This window comes from Astatotilapia calliptera, chromosome 4 (genome assembly GCF_964374335.1).
Source record: "Astatotilapia calliptera chromosome 4, fAstCal68.1, whole genome shotgun sequence".
In the NCBI taxonomy this organism is placed as follows: domain Eukaryota; kingdom Metazoa; phylum Chordata; class Actinopteri; order Cichliformes; family Cichlidae; genus Astatotilapia; species Astatotilapia calliptera.
Genome location: NC_137425.1, coordinates 12,650,372 through 12,665,952, shown reverse-complemented (window position 1 = coordinate 12,665,952; position 15,581 = coordinate 12,650,372). Strand labels below are relative to the sequence as shown.

Below are 15,581 nucleotides of genomic sequence, written 5' to 3'. Positions count from 1 at the left end.
GAAATGAGAAACTTTGCATTTGAAAGATGCTCTTCTACTGGGCACTCAAAATGCTTTCTTACAACAAGCATCATTCATCCACACCTTCATACATAATGTGCGCACATTTTAAATATAAATTAATATTACTGTAGCAGTATTTTTTTTTTTAAAAAGATAAAATGGCCACATTTAAGAAGGCAGGACCTGCAGTTATTGTCCTTTTCCAGACATTTATCTGGCACTTACTTTGGGGTTTTCTGCAGCTCGTCCTCGGGGCCCTCCAGACACAGAGACAGCAGGTCGTAACCCAGGATCTTCTGGGCTATGGTGAACATTTCTTTAATGTTGGGGTATTTCAAAAGTCCTCTGCCCATGCCCACAAACTGGCTGCCCTGACTGGGGAAGAGGAGCACGGAGCAGCCGCTGCTTTTGGGTCTCCGCTGAGGCGCCGCTGCTGGCTCGCTGTTCGGGGGAAAAGCGGGGGCTTCAGCCGGAGGAGGGTAATCTCCAGCCGTGGAACCGGGCTTGTTGGTGGACAGCGTCCTGCTCAGAGAGACCAGCGACCTGACCTTCCCTCTGGAAGATGCCGCCATCCTGACTGCCACTGATGCCAACATGAGCTGTTCCTCATCCAACGACGTGTCTGCAGATGAAATAAGACGCACAGCCCGCCCGGACAAACTGTAATCACCAAAAGAGTCAACTTTGCTTGAACTCAATTCTGATATCTGTCATGATACGTTGTGTGGCAGGCAGGGGAAGGACCCAAGATGCAGGTTCACAGACACGGGGATAAACTCAAAAAACACAGCTTTATTGCTGGCCACGGGAAGCAATACAGAATAAACTAAAACTGGGAAAACTAACGCATGAACTGTACAAGGAACCGAACCACGGGGAGAATTACACACAACATGAGGGAGAACACGACGCCGAACAGAGGGAGACTCAGACAGAAATACACAGAGGGTAAACGAGGAAAGTGGGCACACACGGGGAACACAGGTGACACTGATAATCATAACTAGACAGGGCGGGGTGAACTGAACATGACATGTAGAGGCACAGAGGTTCCGACAGGAGGAGAGAGAGCACGGGGAAAACACAGACATAACGGGCTGGGGAAACATGAAACAACCACAAAGGGAGACGAGGGCTCATCAATACATAGAGGGCACACGGGGGGAGAGAGCCATGAAGGGAAAAACACTTAGGGAACAACACAACAGGGCAACTCAGAAGACATGGCCTAAATAAGGAACGAAATACGAGAATACAAAGAACTAAGAATACTGGGCCCACATGGCCCAGGACCATGACACCACCCCCCCCTAAAGGGCTGGCTCCTGACAGCCCAAACCCGAGAAACAAAAACAAAAACAGAAAACAACCCACCCAGGGCGGGAGGCGGGGGACCAGGACGGAGGGACCAGAACGGGAAACAAAATAAACAACAGAAAACACGGGAGCACACGACCATAGTCAAAATAAAGTTCAGGGGGCCGACCCAGAGCCCACAGGAACAAGAGTTCACGGGTCACACGGTCGGGGGGCCGACCAGGCGGGTGGCACAGGTGGCAGAGCTGGTCCGGAGGCCGGCCGCGCGGAAGGCAGCGGCGGCGGCGAAGGAGACGACGGAGCAGTTCAGGAGGCCGGCCGCGCGGAAGGCAGCGGCGGCGGCGAAGGAGACGACGGAGCAGTTCCGGGGGCCGGCCGCGCGGAAGGCAGCGGCGGCGGCGAAGGAGACGACGGAGCAGTTCCGGGGGCCGGCCGCGCGGAAGGCAGCGGCGGCGGCGAAGGAGACGACGGAGCGGTTCCGGGGGCCGGCCGCGCGGAAGGCAGCGGCGGCGGCGAAGGAGACGACGGAGCGGTTCCGGGGGCCGGCCGCGCGGAAGGCAGCGGCGGCGGCGAAGGAGACGACGGAGCGGTTCCGGGGGCCGGCCACGCGGAAGGCAGCGGCGGCTCTCCAGTGTCAGGCGTGCTGGCCATGGCCCGGTGGGCACAGGACCAGACGAAGCACAGGCCGAAGCCGCGACAGACGAGGCTGAAGACTCGGAGGCTGGACCAGGCGAAGGCTCTGAGGCTGGACCAGGCGAAGGCTCTGAGGCTGCAGCTGACGAAGGCTCTGAGGCTGCAGCTGACGAAGGCTCTGAGGCTGCAGCTGACGAAGCACAGGCTGGACCAGGCGCAGCAGAAGGTGGCTGGATGGGCTCCTCGGGCCCTCCAGCTGATGTGGCATGGTGCTGGACGGGCTCCTCGGGCCCTCCAGCTGAGACAGGAGGCTGAACGGGCCCCTCGGACCCTCCAGCTGACGTGGCATGAGGCTGGTGCGGTTCTCCCGAACCCCCAGCTGACGAGGAAGGTTGCTGAACGGGCCCCTCGGACCCTCCAGCGGAGACAGGAGGCTGAACGGGCCCCTCGGACCCTCCAGCGGAGACAGGAGGCTGAACGGGCCCCTCGGACCCTCCAGCCGACGTGGCATGAGGCTGGTGCGGTTCTCCCGAACCCCCAGCTGACGAGGAAGGTTGCTGAACGGGCCCCTCGGACCCTCCAGCGGAGACAGGAGGCTGAACGGGCCCCTCGGACCCTCCAGCGGAGACAGGAGGCTGAACGGGCCCCTCGGACCCTCCAGCTGACGAGGTAGATGGCGGCGTGGGAGCCGCAGAGTCCTGGATGAGCTCATCCGAGCTCCCAGCAGGACCTGATGCAGAGCCAGAGAGATTTGAGACCCCTGGCTGAATGTTAAGCCGACCAGCGGACCGTACTGCTATCGGGGACTGGGCTACAGGCGGCACTGGAGCTACTGGGGACTGGGCTACAGGCGGCACTGGAGCCACTGGGGACTGGGCTACAGGCGGCACTGGAGCCACTGGGGCCTGCGCTACAGGCGGCACTGGAGCTACTGGAGACTGAACTGAGGGTGGCTGCGAGGGAGCTGACTGAACTGAGGGTGGCTGCGAGGGAGCTGACTGAACTGAGGGTGGCTGCGAGGGAGCTGACTGAACTGAGGGTGGCTGCGAGGGAGCTGACTGAACTGAGGGTGGCTGCGAGGGAGCTAACTGAGCTGTGAAGGGCTGCGAGGGAGCTAACTGAGCTGTGAAGGGCTGCGGGGGAGCTAACTGAACTGAGGGTGGCTGCGAGGGAGCTGACTGAACTGAGGGTGGCTGCGAGGGAGCTAACTGAACTGAGGGCGGCTGCGAGGGAGCTAACTGAACTGAGGGCGGCTGCGAGGGAGCTAACTGAACTGAGGGTGGCTGCGAGGGAGCTAACTGAACTGAGGGTGGCTGCGGACCCTGGCGGCTCCGAGGGCCCCCGAGAGCCAGGCGTGTTCCCCGAAAGATGTGCTGACAATCGGGGGTAGGCCACGGCTTTCTCCGGAGCTCCTCCTCTACGTGGGTGCCAGCTGCTTGCTGCTGCTCACAGAGACCGGGCTCCATGATTTCCGGAGTTAATGCGGTGCCACGGCGGCGCCGGCGCCGCCCCCTTCTGGTAGCTGGCGCGATGGGCGCTGATGGCACCGATGCAGGGGGTGATGTAGCGGCGATCTCCCGGTCGTCCGCCCACATCCTTGCCAGAAATGAGGCAGGCGAAGTAAAGTCTAAGTGGATTGGAGACGGCGAGCGGCTGGTAGGCTGTGCAGCAGGTGAGAGGTCCTGCTCCGAGATGAGCCAGGGCTTCCACCGGAGCTCGTCCTCCCGATAAGCCCGCAACACCTGCTGCCGCTCCTCCTCACCGAAGTCAACAGCCTCGGGCATCTCCGTGCAGGCAGGCGGTGGCGAAGATGCGGAAGCTGATGAAGTGTGAGCCAATGGTGTGTCCGTGGTGAGCCTCACCATTCCGACTCTGACCGCCACTGGCTCATGAGGCGGCGGGGCAACGGCGCGATGGCACGGCTCTGGTGAAGGTGCACGCCCACCGGGCCGCTGCTGCTGCGGACGGAGTCGGAGAGCGGAGACGAGAAGGTCGCTGACGAGGGGGTGCAGCGTCTCCCATAGCCAGGGGAACACAGACACGCACACCCCTACCTGGCGGGCGAACTCCTCCCGTTCCTCCTCACTGGAACAGTGCAGCCACTTGTCGCATAGCGACTCCACTGTCCGGACAATCTCCAGTCTTTGTGTCGCTGGGTCCGGCACGGTCGCGTCGTACTGTCGGTCCGCGGAGGGGTTGTGAACTGCTGGGTCCATGTTGTGGTCGTGTTCTTCTGTCATGATACGTTGTGTGGCAGGCAGGGGAAGGACCCAAGATGCAGGTTCACAGACACGGGGATAAACTCAAAAAACACAGCTTTATTGCTGGCCACGGGAAGCAATACAGAATAAACTAAAACTGGGAAAACTAACGCATGAACTGTACAAGGAACCGAACCACGGGGAGAATTACACACAACATGAGGGAGAACACGACGCCGAACAGAGGGAGACTCAGACAGAAATACACAGAGGGTAAACGAGGAAAGTGGGCACACACGGGGAACACAGGTGACACTGATAATCATAACTAGACAGGGCAGGGTGAACTGAACATGACATGTAGAGGCACAGAGGTTCCGACAGGAGGAGAGAGAGCACGGGGAAAACACAGACATAACGGGCTGGGGAAACATGAAACAACCACAAAGGGAGACGAGGGCTCATCAATACATAGAGGGCACACAGGGGGGAGAGAGCCATGAAGGGAAAAACACTTAGGGAACAACACAACAGGGCAACTCAGAAGACATGGCCTAAATAAGGAACGAAATACGAGAATACAAAGAACTAAGAATACTGGGCCCACATGGCCCAGGACCATGACAGATATCTGCTCGGCATGACACCTCACAGGGAGACGAAAACAACCGCCAGAGGAGAAAAGAACAAAATCTTCAGCGAAGGAAGATGATATCTCCAATAAAACTATTTTTGAAGCCATTATGGGACTTGACAAAAAATTTGAAGCACAACTGGAGGATATCAAGGAACAAAACAGACAAAGTGCAGCTATGGTTGCCAGCTTGGCTAAGGCTGTAGAGTTTAACGCTGCAGAGATAGCTGATTGCAAACTGAAAGTTGTTAAACTGGCAAATGCGAATGAACTGCTGCTTAAAGAAAACGAAGACTTGAAAAGAAGAGTGAGAGAACAAGAGCGCTACCGAATGAGGTGGTGCCTAAAACTGAAAGGGGTGAAGGAAGACAAAGACGAAAACATTAGAGTGAAGGTTTTGCAAACGCTTCAGAAGATTGCCCCTGACTTGAACTTAGAAGAGGCTGTTGATATTGTCCACCGCTTAGGGAAACAAGTTGATGGCAGAAACAGAAACATCATTATTCTATTCACACAGAGGCGAATTAAAGAAGAATTGTGGAGGCGCACCAAAGATTCTTCAACCTGCAAGCAAGAAGGCATCAGCTTCACAGAGATGTTGCTGCAGGAGGACATACAAGATCGACAGCGCCTATGGCCTCTGGTGGAGGAAGAAAGACGTGCAAAACTACAAATATCTGTAGTTTCCACTCCGTATATTTTCAAAACAAACTCGTTACTTTGGGTTTAACGCATTTGGGGGAAGTTAATATTTCACGTCACTGCAGGCCTTCAAACAATGAGATTTGAGCCTAAACAGTGAAAGGCAGTCGCGTTTTAATCAGTAGAGGATGTCGCATAAAAAGAGATGAAAGAACAAACCATGTACTGTAGTGTTGATTTATTTATTTTTAGCACAACACCAGAACAACCCCACGTGCCCATAATTTGCGGTACTTCAGAAAAAAAGGAGTGAACATAAAAGGGAGTAAAATGTTGTGTCAGGTAATTTCAAATGCAGCATTTCTATCACCTCAACAAACACTAACTGTGTCACAGTGTGTTGCTATCTAAAGCTCTACTTGCTGTATTTCACAGGAAGAGAAAGAATGAGAGCTAACTTCACTCAGAGATATAGAAAGAAAGAGAAAGAAACCAGGCTGTATTTAAAGGTAAGGACTGCTTAGTGATATTTGATAAAATGTAGTTGTATTTTCACAGGGACATAAAGTGCTTGTCTTACTCCCTTCTTCTAGCTCGAAATTACTTGCCAAGTGGTAAGGACCGTTCATGGTCACACGGTGAGAACATTGGTGTTGACTATGAAGAGATAGGGTCAGACAGGGGAGGGGCCAGTCAGATTTATCAACTCAACCTCCTTAAAGCATGGAGAGAGGCTGAAACCAATCTCTGGTGAGCCCGGTTAAGGAAAGAGATGAGTTGGTGCCTGAGATGCCAAATTCCAACATCCTCATTCCCGCCATTGAGATAACACTCTCACACAGGCCCAGAGAGCAGATGTTGCTGCATTGCAGATGTGTTATACCCCCTGCCCAGCCGAATGACTCTCAAAACGAAAATTTTGCAGAAAATCAATGTGATCGCTTGGATCACTGGAATTATCATCTCGATATCTCTTGTCCTTCTTTCATTTCAGACGTCTTGAAAACAAGTTTTAACAAAGTCCTGGAGAAGTGCCCAATGCTGGAGGACCTCCTGCTTTACCCCTGGCTCAGATAAACTCCTCTCTGACACAAACACACACGCATACTGAATTCACATCTTGCCATACAAATGTGATACAGTAACCAACTTTCTTTCTTTCAGAAAGAAAGAAAATTGGGAGATTCAAAAATTTCCTCACAGTAATGTTTGCATCAGTCTATCAGACGAATCCCCTCCAAGTCCAATATTTACATCAGTTACAGTGATAATGCTTGGTGTCTACTTTCAGCCACCGCAGTAGAATGCCAGGAATGAATCTCATTGAAATTGTAGTTGCATTTGCTATTTCATTTAATTGTCATGGATGATACACAGATAACCCAACAGCAAACAGAGGAAAACAATGGGCTTAAATACACAGAGGGATAAATGAGGGAATAAGACACAGGATGAGAGCACAGCTGCGAGAAATCACAAACAACAAGACCATGGGGAAGGAAAACTGAAAACACTAACATAGTCTAAGGAGCTTAGAAAGAAAACGTCTGGACTTCTTTAAGTTGCTTGAAGACGTTCAAGCAAAGTTTAAGTTCTTTTCATCCGAGAAGGTGAAACATCTTCAAGCAACTTCAAGTCCAGACGCTTTCTTTCCAAACTCCTTAGACTACGATGACCTAGATGACTGAGAACCTTCACAGACATGAAAACACTAACACAGCACACATGACTATCAAAGTAAAACAGCAAACAAGAGACTTTTACAAAGACACAGAGTTGACACAGAGACATGACTGACTGGGGAGAAATTGGGGAACATGGAAACAAGAGTGACTAGACATGACACGTGGGACACAGGGGCAAGGCAAAGTAACAGAAACCTAAAGCCTAAGAATATAACACAAGAAGAAAACAATAAAGAGAACCAAAAACATACATAAGAATAATCAATGAATATAAATGAACAAACACAAAACACTGGGTCACAGACTCACTACCATGACAGTTAAATGTACATAATAAATACTTTAAATCAGATGACAATGTAGCTGACACTGTGTTTATTATAATGTGTGTGGTCAACCACAAATCTTCATACTGTCATCCATAGATGAGGTCTTTATACAAATGATGAAAGATAATGAAAGAAACTGTTTAATTGATATGAAATGATTGAATTATATGAAATATTATGGCTTTGTCTGCCAGTGTTTTTCTGTAAACTACTTTGAACTACTGGCAGTCAGTGAAGTCACTGAAAGGCAAGATTCTATGTTGTGTTGCCGTAGTTTCCAGAGTTTACTTATAAAGCTCACTTACAGAATTCAGTTAGAAAAGTCAAGCATTTGAAGGGTGCACATTTGAAGGAATATTAACTCAATCTTAGCTCATTACGGTTTACATTTTCGATTTTAAAGGGTCTCCGAAATTACAATGAAAAAGGAAACAAGAAAAATTGCCACTCCAGCCGATAAGAAAGATTCGGGAGATCAAGGTAAGTAAAATAATAAAATCAAATCCTGGTAAAATCCAAATCCTAGAAATGTTGACACTGTGTGAATCATTTTTGGAGCAATTGAATCATATGTTTAATTGAAAATAGCTTTAATACAAGATGTCTAATCAAAGAAAGGTTACCGGTCTTTTGGTAAAATAATGTAATAAGTTTATTCTTGGACTCAACAGTAAAAACAGACCAACAAGTGCCATCAAGATCTAAGACTTAGTAAACCTAGTATCAACTCGCACTGATCAGTTTTTTTTTTCATCCCAAGATTAAACTTGTGATCATTTAAGCAAAAGCAATTTCAAATTCTTTGCCATCAAACTGCTTCCAGTCTTGATGTCGGGGACTCTTTTTCACCACTGTGTTGTTGTCGTTTATAGATCGTAAGAGCAGGACTGCTAAAAGAAAGGCCAGTCCTGAAAAGAAGACCCCAATGAAAAGGAGGAGGGTCGCTGAGCAGGCTGGTCCTTCCACCAGCTCAGATGTGGTCAAAGGAGTGAAGCGCAAGGTTGTGCAAGATGAAGAGGACACAACAAAGAGAGCAAAGAGGGCTAAACTTCTTGACCATATGAGCGGTGACAAGGAGCAAGCATCCTCCTCGTTGGACTCTGGTAAAGGTAGGCTAATTAGTTGAATAAGGGGGTAGATTAAGTGTGGTTGCTAGGTTTAAGATATTGGTGTTTAGTGTTTGTGTCTATCATCCAGTGAGCTGATGTGCTTTTGGTGTTTTCCACATCTCCAGACTTGAACAACAAACAGGTGTGCGCAAAAAATGGCAAAAGAAAGGCCACGGGAGACGACATAGAGTCACCCAAGAAAAAAAAAAGGAATGTGGACCAGGACAAAAAATCAGTGGCAGACCAAAAACGTAAGTAGCAAGCAGCTTGGGTTTTATATTCAGGGGAAGGGCAAAAGGAACATTTAGGCTACAGAGGAGAGTAATTTGTGTCACAGCTGTAATAAAACAAGATTTGCTGTTTTGTCTGTTCAGGTGAATTCGAAGCCAGATATGTGGAGGAGCACCAGCTCGGAGAAGGAGGCTGCGGAGCAGTGTTTTCTGGCTACCGGATAGAAGATCATTTTCCAGTAAGTGTTCAGATGATGGTAGTAAGACAGGCAGTAACGCAGATAATGGATAATATCGTAAACTGAGACGTCTGCTGTGTTTCCACCTTTCATTATGTCATACTGAGGAAATGCTCACCAATGCTCTGTGTCTTCTAGGTTGCCATCAAACACATTCCCAAAAATAAAGTCTACTGCAAAGTGGCGGTAAGCGTCCAACACTTGAATTAGTTTTACATTACTGGATTGAATGCGGCGTTCCTCATCATCCACTTTGTTGTAATATTTCAGGATGAAAGCGGGAAGATGCTCTCGGTGGAAGTGGCCATTATGGTTAAACTTGCAGGTGAAGCAGAAGGGTCAGTGGGAATATCAGCACCTGTGTCCTTGCTGGAGTGGTTCGACCTTGGCAAAGAGCTGATCCTGGTGCTGGAGAGACCTGTCCCCGCTGTGGACCTGCAAAAATACAAAGCAGAATATGGAAGAACTTTACCAGAGGACAAGGCCAAGGTAGGTTGACTGGGAGAGCCTTAGACTGTACAGCATTCAATCAAGGCAGAAAAGCATTAACTCATTATTGTGTTTTTCATCTTTTCCAGGTCATTCTGAAGCAACTAGTTGATGCTGTAAAGGAACTTGAGGATAAACACATCTTTCATCGGGACATCAAGGGAGAAAACATTCTGATTGAGACCGGCTCCGATGTGCCTCGAGTTCGCATCATTGACTTTGGACTGAGCTGCTTTGTTAAACAGCGATCTCTGTATCGCGTCTTCTATGGTAACATATTCTGCTCCTGCTTTTCACAGATGTAGCAATTTGTGTCTTTTGTTTTAGAAGAAATTGTAATTGTGTCTGTTTGTTAGGCACTCCTCTTCACACCCCTCCCGAGTGGTACAGGAGGAGCTGCTACAGGTGTGGACCCACCACGGTGTGGCAAATGGGAGTGGTGTTGTATGAAGCGCTTCATGCACGGCACTTTAGTACCGAGAGGTTCCTCGCAAAGAAACTGAGCATCAAAAAGCGTCTGTCCACAGGTAAGAAAACTTCACACTTCCAGATTCACTGATGTCTTGGATCACTAGAACTATCATCTTCATCTTTTTGATCTTTTCTTTCTTTCAAGAATGCCAGAATTTCTTGGAGGCATGTTTAACTATAGCCCCGGAGAAGCGCCCAACACTGGAGGAGCTCCAGCTTCACCCCTGGCTAAGATAACACACACAAACACACAATTCACACCTTATCATATAAGTGTGATACATTGTGGTAACCTCCTTTCTTTTTTCTGTTGGACAGGAATGGGTCAATCTTAAAAAATAAATAAATAAAAAATTAGCTTTTTCGGACTTCCTGTAACCCCCCCAGCCATCCCAGGAAAGGGGATCTCTCTTTGAATGGGCTTTCCCGAGGTTTCTTCCCATCGATCTGGCCCCCTGGGGAGTTTTTCCTCGTCTTCATAGAGAGCTTGGGCTGGGTCAGGAGCTCCATCAAAACTGTCTTTATTTGATGACATTAAAGTCATCAAATAAAGATGTGTTTTACTTAAAGTAAAATTGGATCAAAATAAAACTTGTTTAATTCATCTTTGCTGAGGATTCTCCTTCATTACTATTTTGTTTTGTTTTGTTTTTTTTACCCATGGTGCATTTTGACAAATAAGAAAACTGAATCAGGTTAAAGTGTGCACAAAGACAGTCACACTGCAAATGATCTGAAGACTTGCATCTGTTGCTCTAACCCCCAACTAGTTTAGACAGATTTCCAGGTTCTACCAGAGGTTTTTTCCTTCAAGAAGGGAGTTTTTCCTTCCCACTGTTGCTGAGTGTTTGCTCATAGTGGGTTGTAAAAGCATAAAAGTTAATAAGAGGCATTCATAGCAGAGTTATCACAGAGGGAACTATATAGCTTAAATGTACAATTTCTACAGGACGAATTATAACTTCATTATGTATAAAAGCTTCTGTGGATAATTACTCCTATTTGTAACTTTACACAAGAGAAAGTTTGGTGTCACACTATTTATAACAGGTTGAGTTTTGTCCTCTGAGTTGAGCCTTTGGTTGCAGTTTATTGAAGAATTTCCTCTAAAGTAGCTGTTGATAAAGATTTAAAGTCCTGTTTATATACAGAAATATGCTTTAGTTCATGTTTTTTACATGTCTGCCTCAGTGGATCAGTAGAAGATCTGGCACAGGAAACTAGATGATGAAAAAAGGGTACAAATACACATATATATCTATATCTATATAGATACAGATATATAAACACACACACACACAGGTTGCAACGTAGTATTTTCATTTTTTCTTAGCATTTCTTTAACGCCTTGGTGCAAAACAATACCTGCATCTGTGTGTTGGAAAAAAGAACTACAAATTTGGAAAGGAATTTATTCATGTTCTTACTCATAGATGGAGTACATGGTTTAAAAAACACTGAGGAAACAGATATGAGGCGGCTGTATTAACATAAAAACATTTATACAGTTAAAAATGAATAAAAAGTTGCATGCTTAAACTTATTTCTCTACAGTTTGTACAATTAATCCATGTAACAATAGGTTCTCTCTTAATATAGTAGTTATTAAAAGATCTTTACATAAAAATACATTTTTAAGTACTCTCCAGTGGAAGTCTGTTGTGGCTTATGTTTCTAAATGACACAACCATAAAGCAGCCCACAGAATATACAAATATGTCTTTGATAAGTGAATGTTGGCTCCCACAATGGCCTGTTAAGTTATTGCAAAAATAATTTACTGCATAATATGTCAGATTAGAACATGTTATAAGCACAAAACTGAAGGGGAAACAATAAAAACAAGAATGAAAAAACAAATACTAAATTAAGTTAAAGGATATTTCTTACTATACTATATAATTGTATAATGTTGCGTTTGATTGCAAAAGAAAACCCACCAAGAAAAAAAGAAAGAAAGAAAAAGAGAGAATAGTTTAATATATTCAAAACACATTCTTTTCTTTTATTTAAGCTGTAGCGAGATTCAGATGGACAAAAGAGAGAAAATTATTACAGATTTGTTTTATTAATCATGAATAAACTTTATTATACACAACTCTAAATTTCAGTTGGTCTTAGTCAGATGTGTTTTTAATTAAATCCTGCAACACTGTGCTCGCTGCCATCACTTTATATCTTAGTGTGCAATTCAAATATATACTTATTACAATATTTTTCCCCCTTAACTCTCAACTCGCGTTTTTAAAATGTCTGTGATCATATTTGTCCGTTGACTTCTGTCTGGGCCTCGAACGATTCATCAGACAGGTTGGCAGCCTCCAACTGATGCTCCAGACTTTCATCATCGCCTCTATTCTGATCAACTCTTATCTTAAACTTAGTGATGAACTCATTACTGGCCAGCGCGTCCTCCTTTTTAGGGCATGTGGGCTTTGATAACAGCCGGCTTTCCAGTCGCTCTCCAAACAAAATTCACAAAACATTTCTTATTTGGTAAGCTTGTTAACAAATTTTAGTTCAGTTTTGCTGAAAGTTATAGCATGCATCAAGTAAGAAGCAATTGGTTTTTAAAAAGCATATACATTCCCCAAAACATTTTTATTATGTGCATTTTGGAGAATAAAAGATTGTACACAATTTCCCTTTTTAAAGTAAAAAGATTATTAAGTCTAATTCTTACTTATTCAGTAGATTAAAGTGTTGAAACATCATTATTCATAAAATATGCACATTACAAAATTAAAGTTATTCAAAAACTACTCAAGTACTTACTCCAATACTCACATTATTCAAGTAAATTTAATTTTTGCCAATGTAATGTCACATAAAATCTTAATCTGAATAAGGGATTTGAACCCCACTGTCATGGCCAGGGGATCAGCAGGCCGCTGACTAGTAGTGTTCTCTCTCTCTCTCTCGCCAGGGCGGAACTCATGGTGGGTTCACGCCCTCGGCCCACGCCCCTCTGAGGAGGAAACACCTGGGCCTCATCAGTGCAGCCAGCATTTAAGCCAGGGAGTGGCTTCTACTCATCACTGGATCGTTGTGTGTGACTTGCGTCAGTGCAGCCCGGCTCTGAGCAAGTTCTCTTTTGCTTCCCTGTGCAAAACCTCTAACGTGTGTTTCCTTCTGTACATAGATCCCCTGGACCCGACTCTGCATCCCCCGAGCGGTGTTTGGAGAGAGAGTCAGAAGAGGAGCAAGTGTCTTTTCCCTACCTGGATTTCCCCAGAGCCTTTTCCCTGTCACCGCTTTGTATATAGCACTATCCCCTGCACTGTTTGTATATACACCTGGTGGAACTGTAATAAATACAGACTGTGCCTCTGAGTCCTGCGTGTGAGTCCTCAAGCGAACCGTGACACCCACACAGATGAGAGCTTAGCAGTGAAGCTCTCTCTTAAAATTTGAGTTATAAAGTCAGAAGTTATCACTGACAGAGATCCATGTTCTTTTAACATAAGAAAGAATATTTGCTGAAATTGACATTAATCCAAGCCCTTAAAACGCCATTTTGGATTAAGCATTTCCTTTTAGAAAAGTCTTCAATGAGCAGGAAGCTCCAGTACTGAAAAAAGAAGCCAACATCAACTGCTAAACGTGCTAAAAGTAAGTAAGTCCCCGTAGACTCCTATGATCAAAACACATACAGTATAAAAGTTATAGGTTACAGATCTGAAAAGTAAAACAAATGTCAAAGTGCAAAAAGACTTATGGTCCCATAGAAGTCTATTCCATTTGCCTGGAATTAGGTGAACACCTTTGTGACAAATTTAATGGCTCAGTCATTTGTTTCATGTCATATTTAATAAAAGACTGACATGGTGGCATGTGGAATTGTCCATTTTGCACATATTTGGTCATTCTAAGCGTCAGAAGGGGAAAGATCATTCTGGGAATGCCTACTGGCGAAGGATGTGTGACTGACAAGTCCAGTGTGTGAAGTTTAACTACAGTCTAAGGAGCTTGGAAAGAAAAGCATCTGGACTTCTTTAAGTTTCTTGAAGATGTTTCACTTCTCATCTGAGAAGCTTCTTCAGTTCAGAATTTCTTCAGAGAACTGAAGAAGCTTCTTGAATGAGAGGTGAAATGCTCTTGTGTGATCTTTAACAGGCTGCAAAGGCTTGGTGTGTATTCCACACCTACATCCTGGGAGCATGGGAAGAGGTCGTACCTTGTCTTATTGTTTTATGGTAGGATTAACGTAGCTACGTCTGTTCTAGTCTAAGTGCCTTTTGTTTAGATGAACTGTTGGATTTTCCAGACCAGCAGGTTAAGGGAAGTCGTTTATGGGGTCAGTCACACTCTGACCCCCCCCCCCCCACACACACACACACACACAGTATTCTTTGTTCACATGTATACTAATGTAAGAGGCTATATGTTAATGACCCTATGCATATTCATGTCACCACAATAAAAGGAGTGCTGTGGGGAACCTGGCTGAGAGTCTGATGGAGGTCAAGTGGTGGGACAACACTTGGCTCTAGCCGGATCTCCCTCATGCATGAGTAACAGAAAGAACTTTGGTGCCTTGTGTCTTGTATTTTGCTGCGTAGCAGATTGTCCTTAACGTTCCAGCGAATAGGTTCAAGCTACAAACCTATCAGTGTCCTTCGAAAGCTCTTTGGTCTTGGCCATGGCGGATTTCGGAGTCTGACTGTTTGAGGCTGTGGACAGGTGTCTTTTATACAGATGATGAGTTCAAACAGGTGCCATTCATACAGGTAACGAGTGGGGGACAGAAAAGCGTCTTACAGAAGACATTACAGGTCTGTGACAGCCAGAGATTTTCCATGTTTGAGGTGACCAAATACTTATTTTCCACCCTAATTTACGAATAAATTCTTTACAAATCCTACCATGTGAATTCATGTTTTTTTTTCACATTCTGTCTCTCACAGTTGAAGTGTACCTCTGGTGCAAATTACTGACCTCTGTCATCATTTTAAGTGGGGGAACTTGCACAATCGGTGGCTGACTAAATACTTTTTTGCCCCACTGTACATGGTACTTTTTAAATGGACAAAATGAACTGCACTGGCAGCCAGTGGCGTGTCTAGAAAATTTTTGTTGGGGGGGCCAGGTAGGGGCACAGATTTGGAGAAGGGTGGCAGATGTAATTGGCAGATAATGTTAAAAACAATTCTACCAACCGTTCACCATAATTCAATAACCCTGTAAACCTAATAACCGTAACCTTATTAGAATGAGATTTTAACCACTACGGTGCAAAGTGTTTAGATACTGTGTTGATTAAGTACAAGAGATACAATCAGTCAGTGTTTATTCAGCATTCAAGGACATCAATATTTGCATAGTATTTTTACTGACATGTAGTGCACATGTGTTTTGGGCAAAAACATTTTTGAATATTAAAATACGAACATTTTTAACATACAATTGGCAAATTAGCCAATTCCAATGCAAAACCAATGCCTGTTAAAAAAAAAAAAGAAGATAATCTTCTCACAAACTGGTGTTTGATTTTGAAACAGGAAAAAAGTGGAGAAACAACTGAAAAGACTAACATTTGAATAAAACCTGAAAGCAAGTAAATACTTTATATGCTGCCTTACTTTGGTAATATTGATCA

The 15,581-nt window shown here is 45.6% G+C and overlaps 2 protein-coding genes across 2 annotated transcripts in view; one reads left to right on the top strand and one right to left on the bottom strand.

The window, feature by feature from the left end:
* Positions 1–15,581, bottom strand: part of LOC113020659 (immunoglobulin lambda-1 light chain-like) — a 49,673-nt gene that overhangs the window by 17,362 nt on the left and 16,730 nt on the right. The window lies entirely within an intron of this gene.
* Positions 6,495–11,309, top strand: LOC113037419 (serine/threonine-protein kinase pim-1-like). The gene is made up of 9 exons (XM_026194460.2): positions 6,495–7,924; positions 8,317–8,553; positions 8,679–8,804; positions 8,928–9,022; positions 9,161–9,208; positions 9,293–9,511; positions 9,601–9,781; positions 9,868–10,038; positions 10,128–11,309. The coding sequence occupies exons 1-9, from the start codon at positions 7,864–7,866 to the stop codon at positions 10,217–10,219; spliced, it is 1,230 nt and encodes a 409-aa protein (XP_026050245.2). The 5' UTR covers positions 6,495–7,863; the 3' UTR covers positions 10,220–11,309.

Bases quoted from the DNA above. Each gene is read 5' to 3' on its own strand.
- LOC113037419 (XM_026194460.2), top strand. From the start codon at position 7,864: ATGAAAAAGGAAACAAGAAAAATTGCCACTCCAGCCGATAAGAAAGAT. The intron at 9,209-9,292 runs GTAAGCGTCCAA...GTAATATTTCAG, and splicing joins AAGTCTACTGCAAAGTGGCG to GATGAAAGCGGGAAGATGCT. The intron at 10,039-10,127 runs GTAAGAAAACTT...CTTTCTTTCAAG, and splicing joins CAAAAAGCGTCTGTCCACAG to AATGCCAGAATTTCTTGGAG.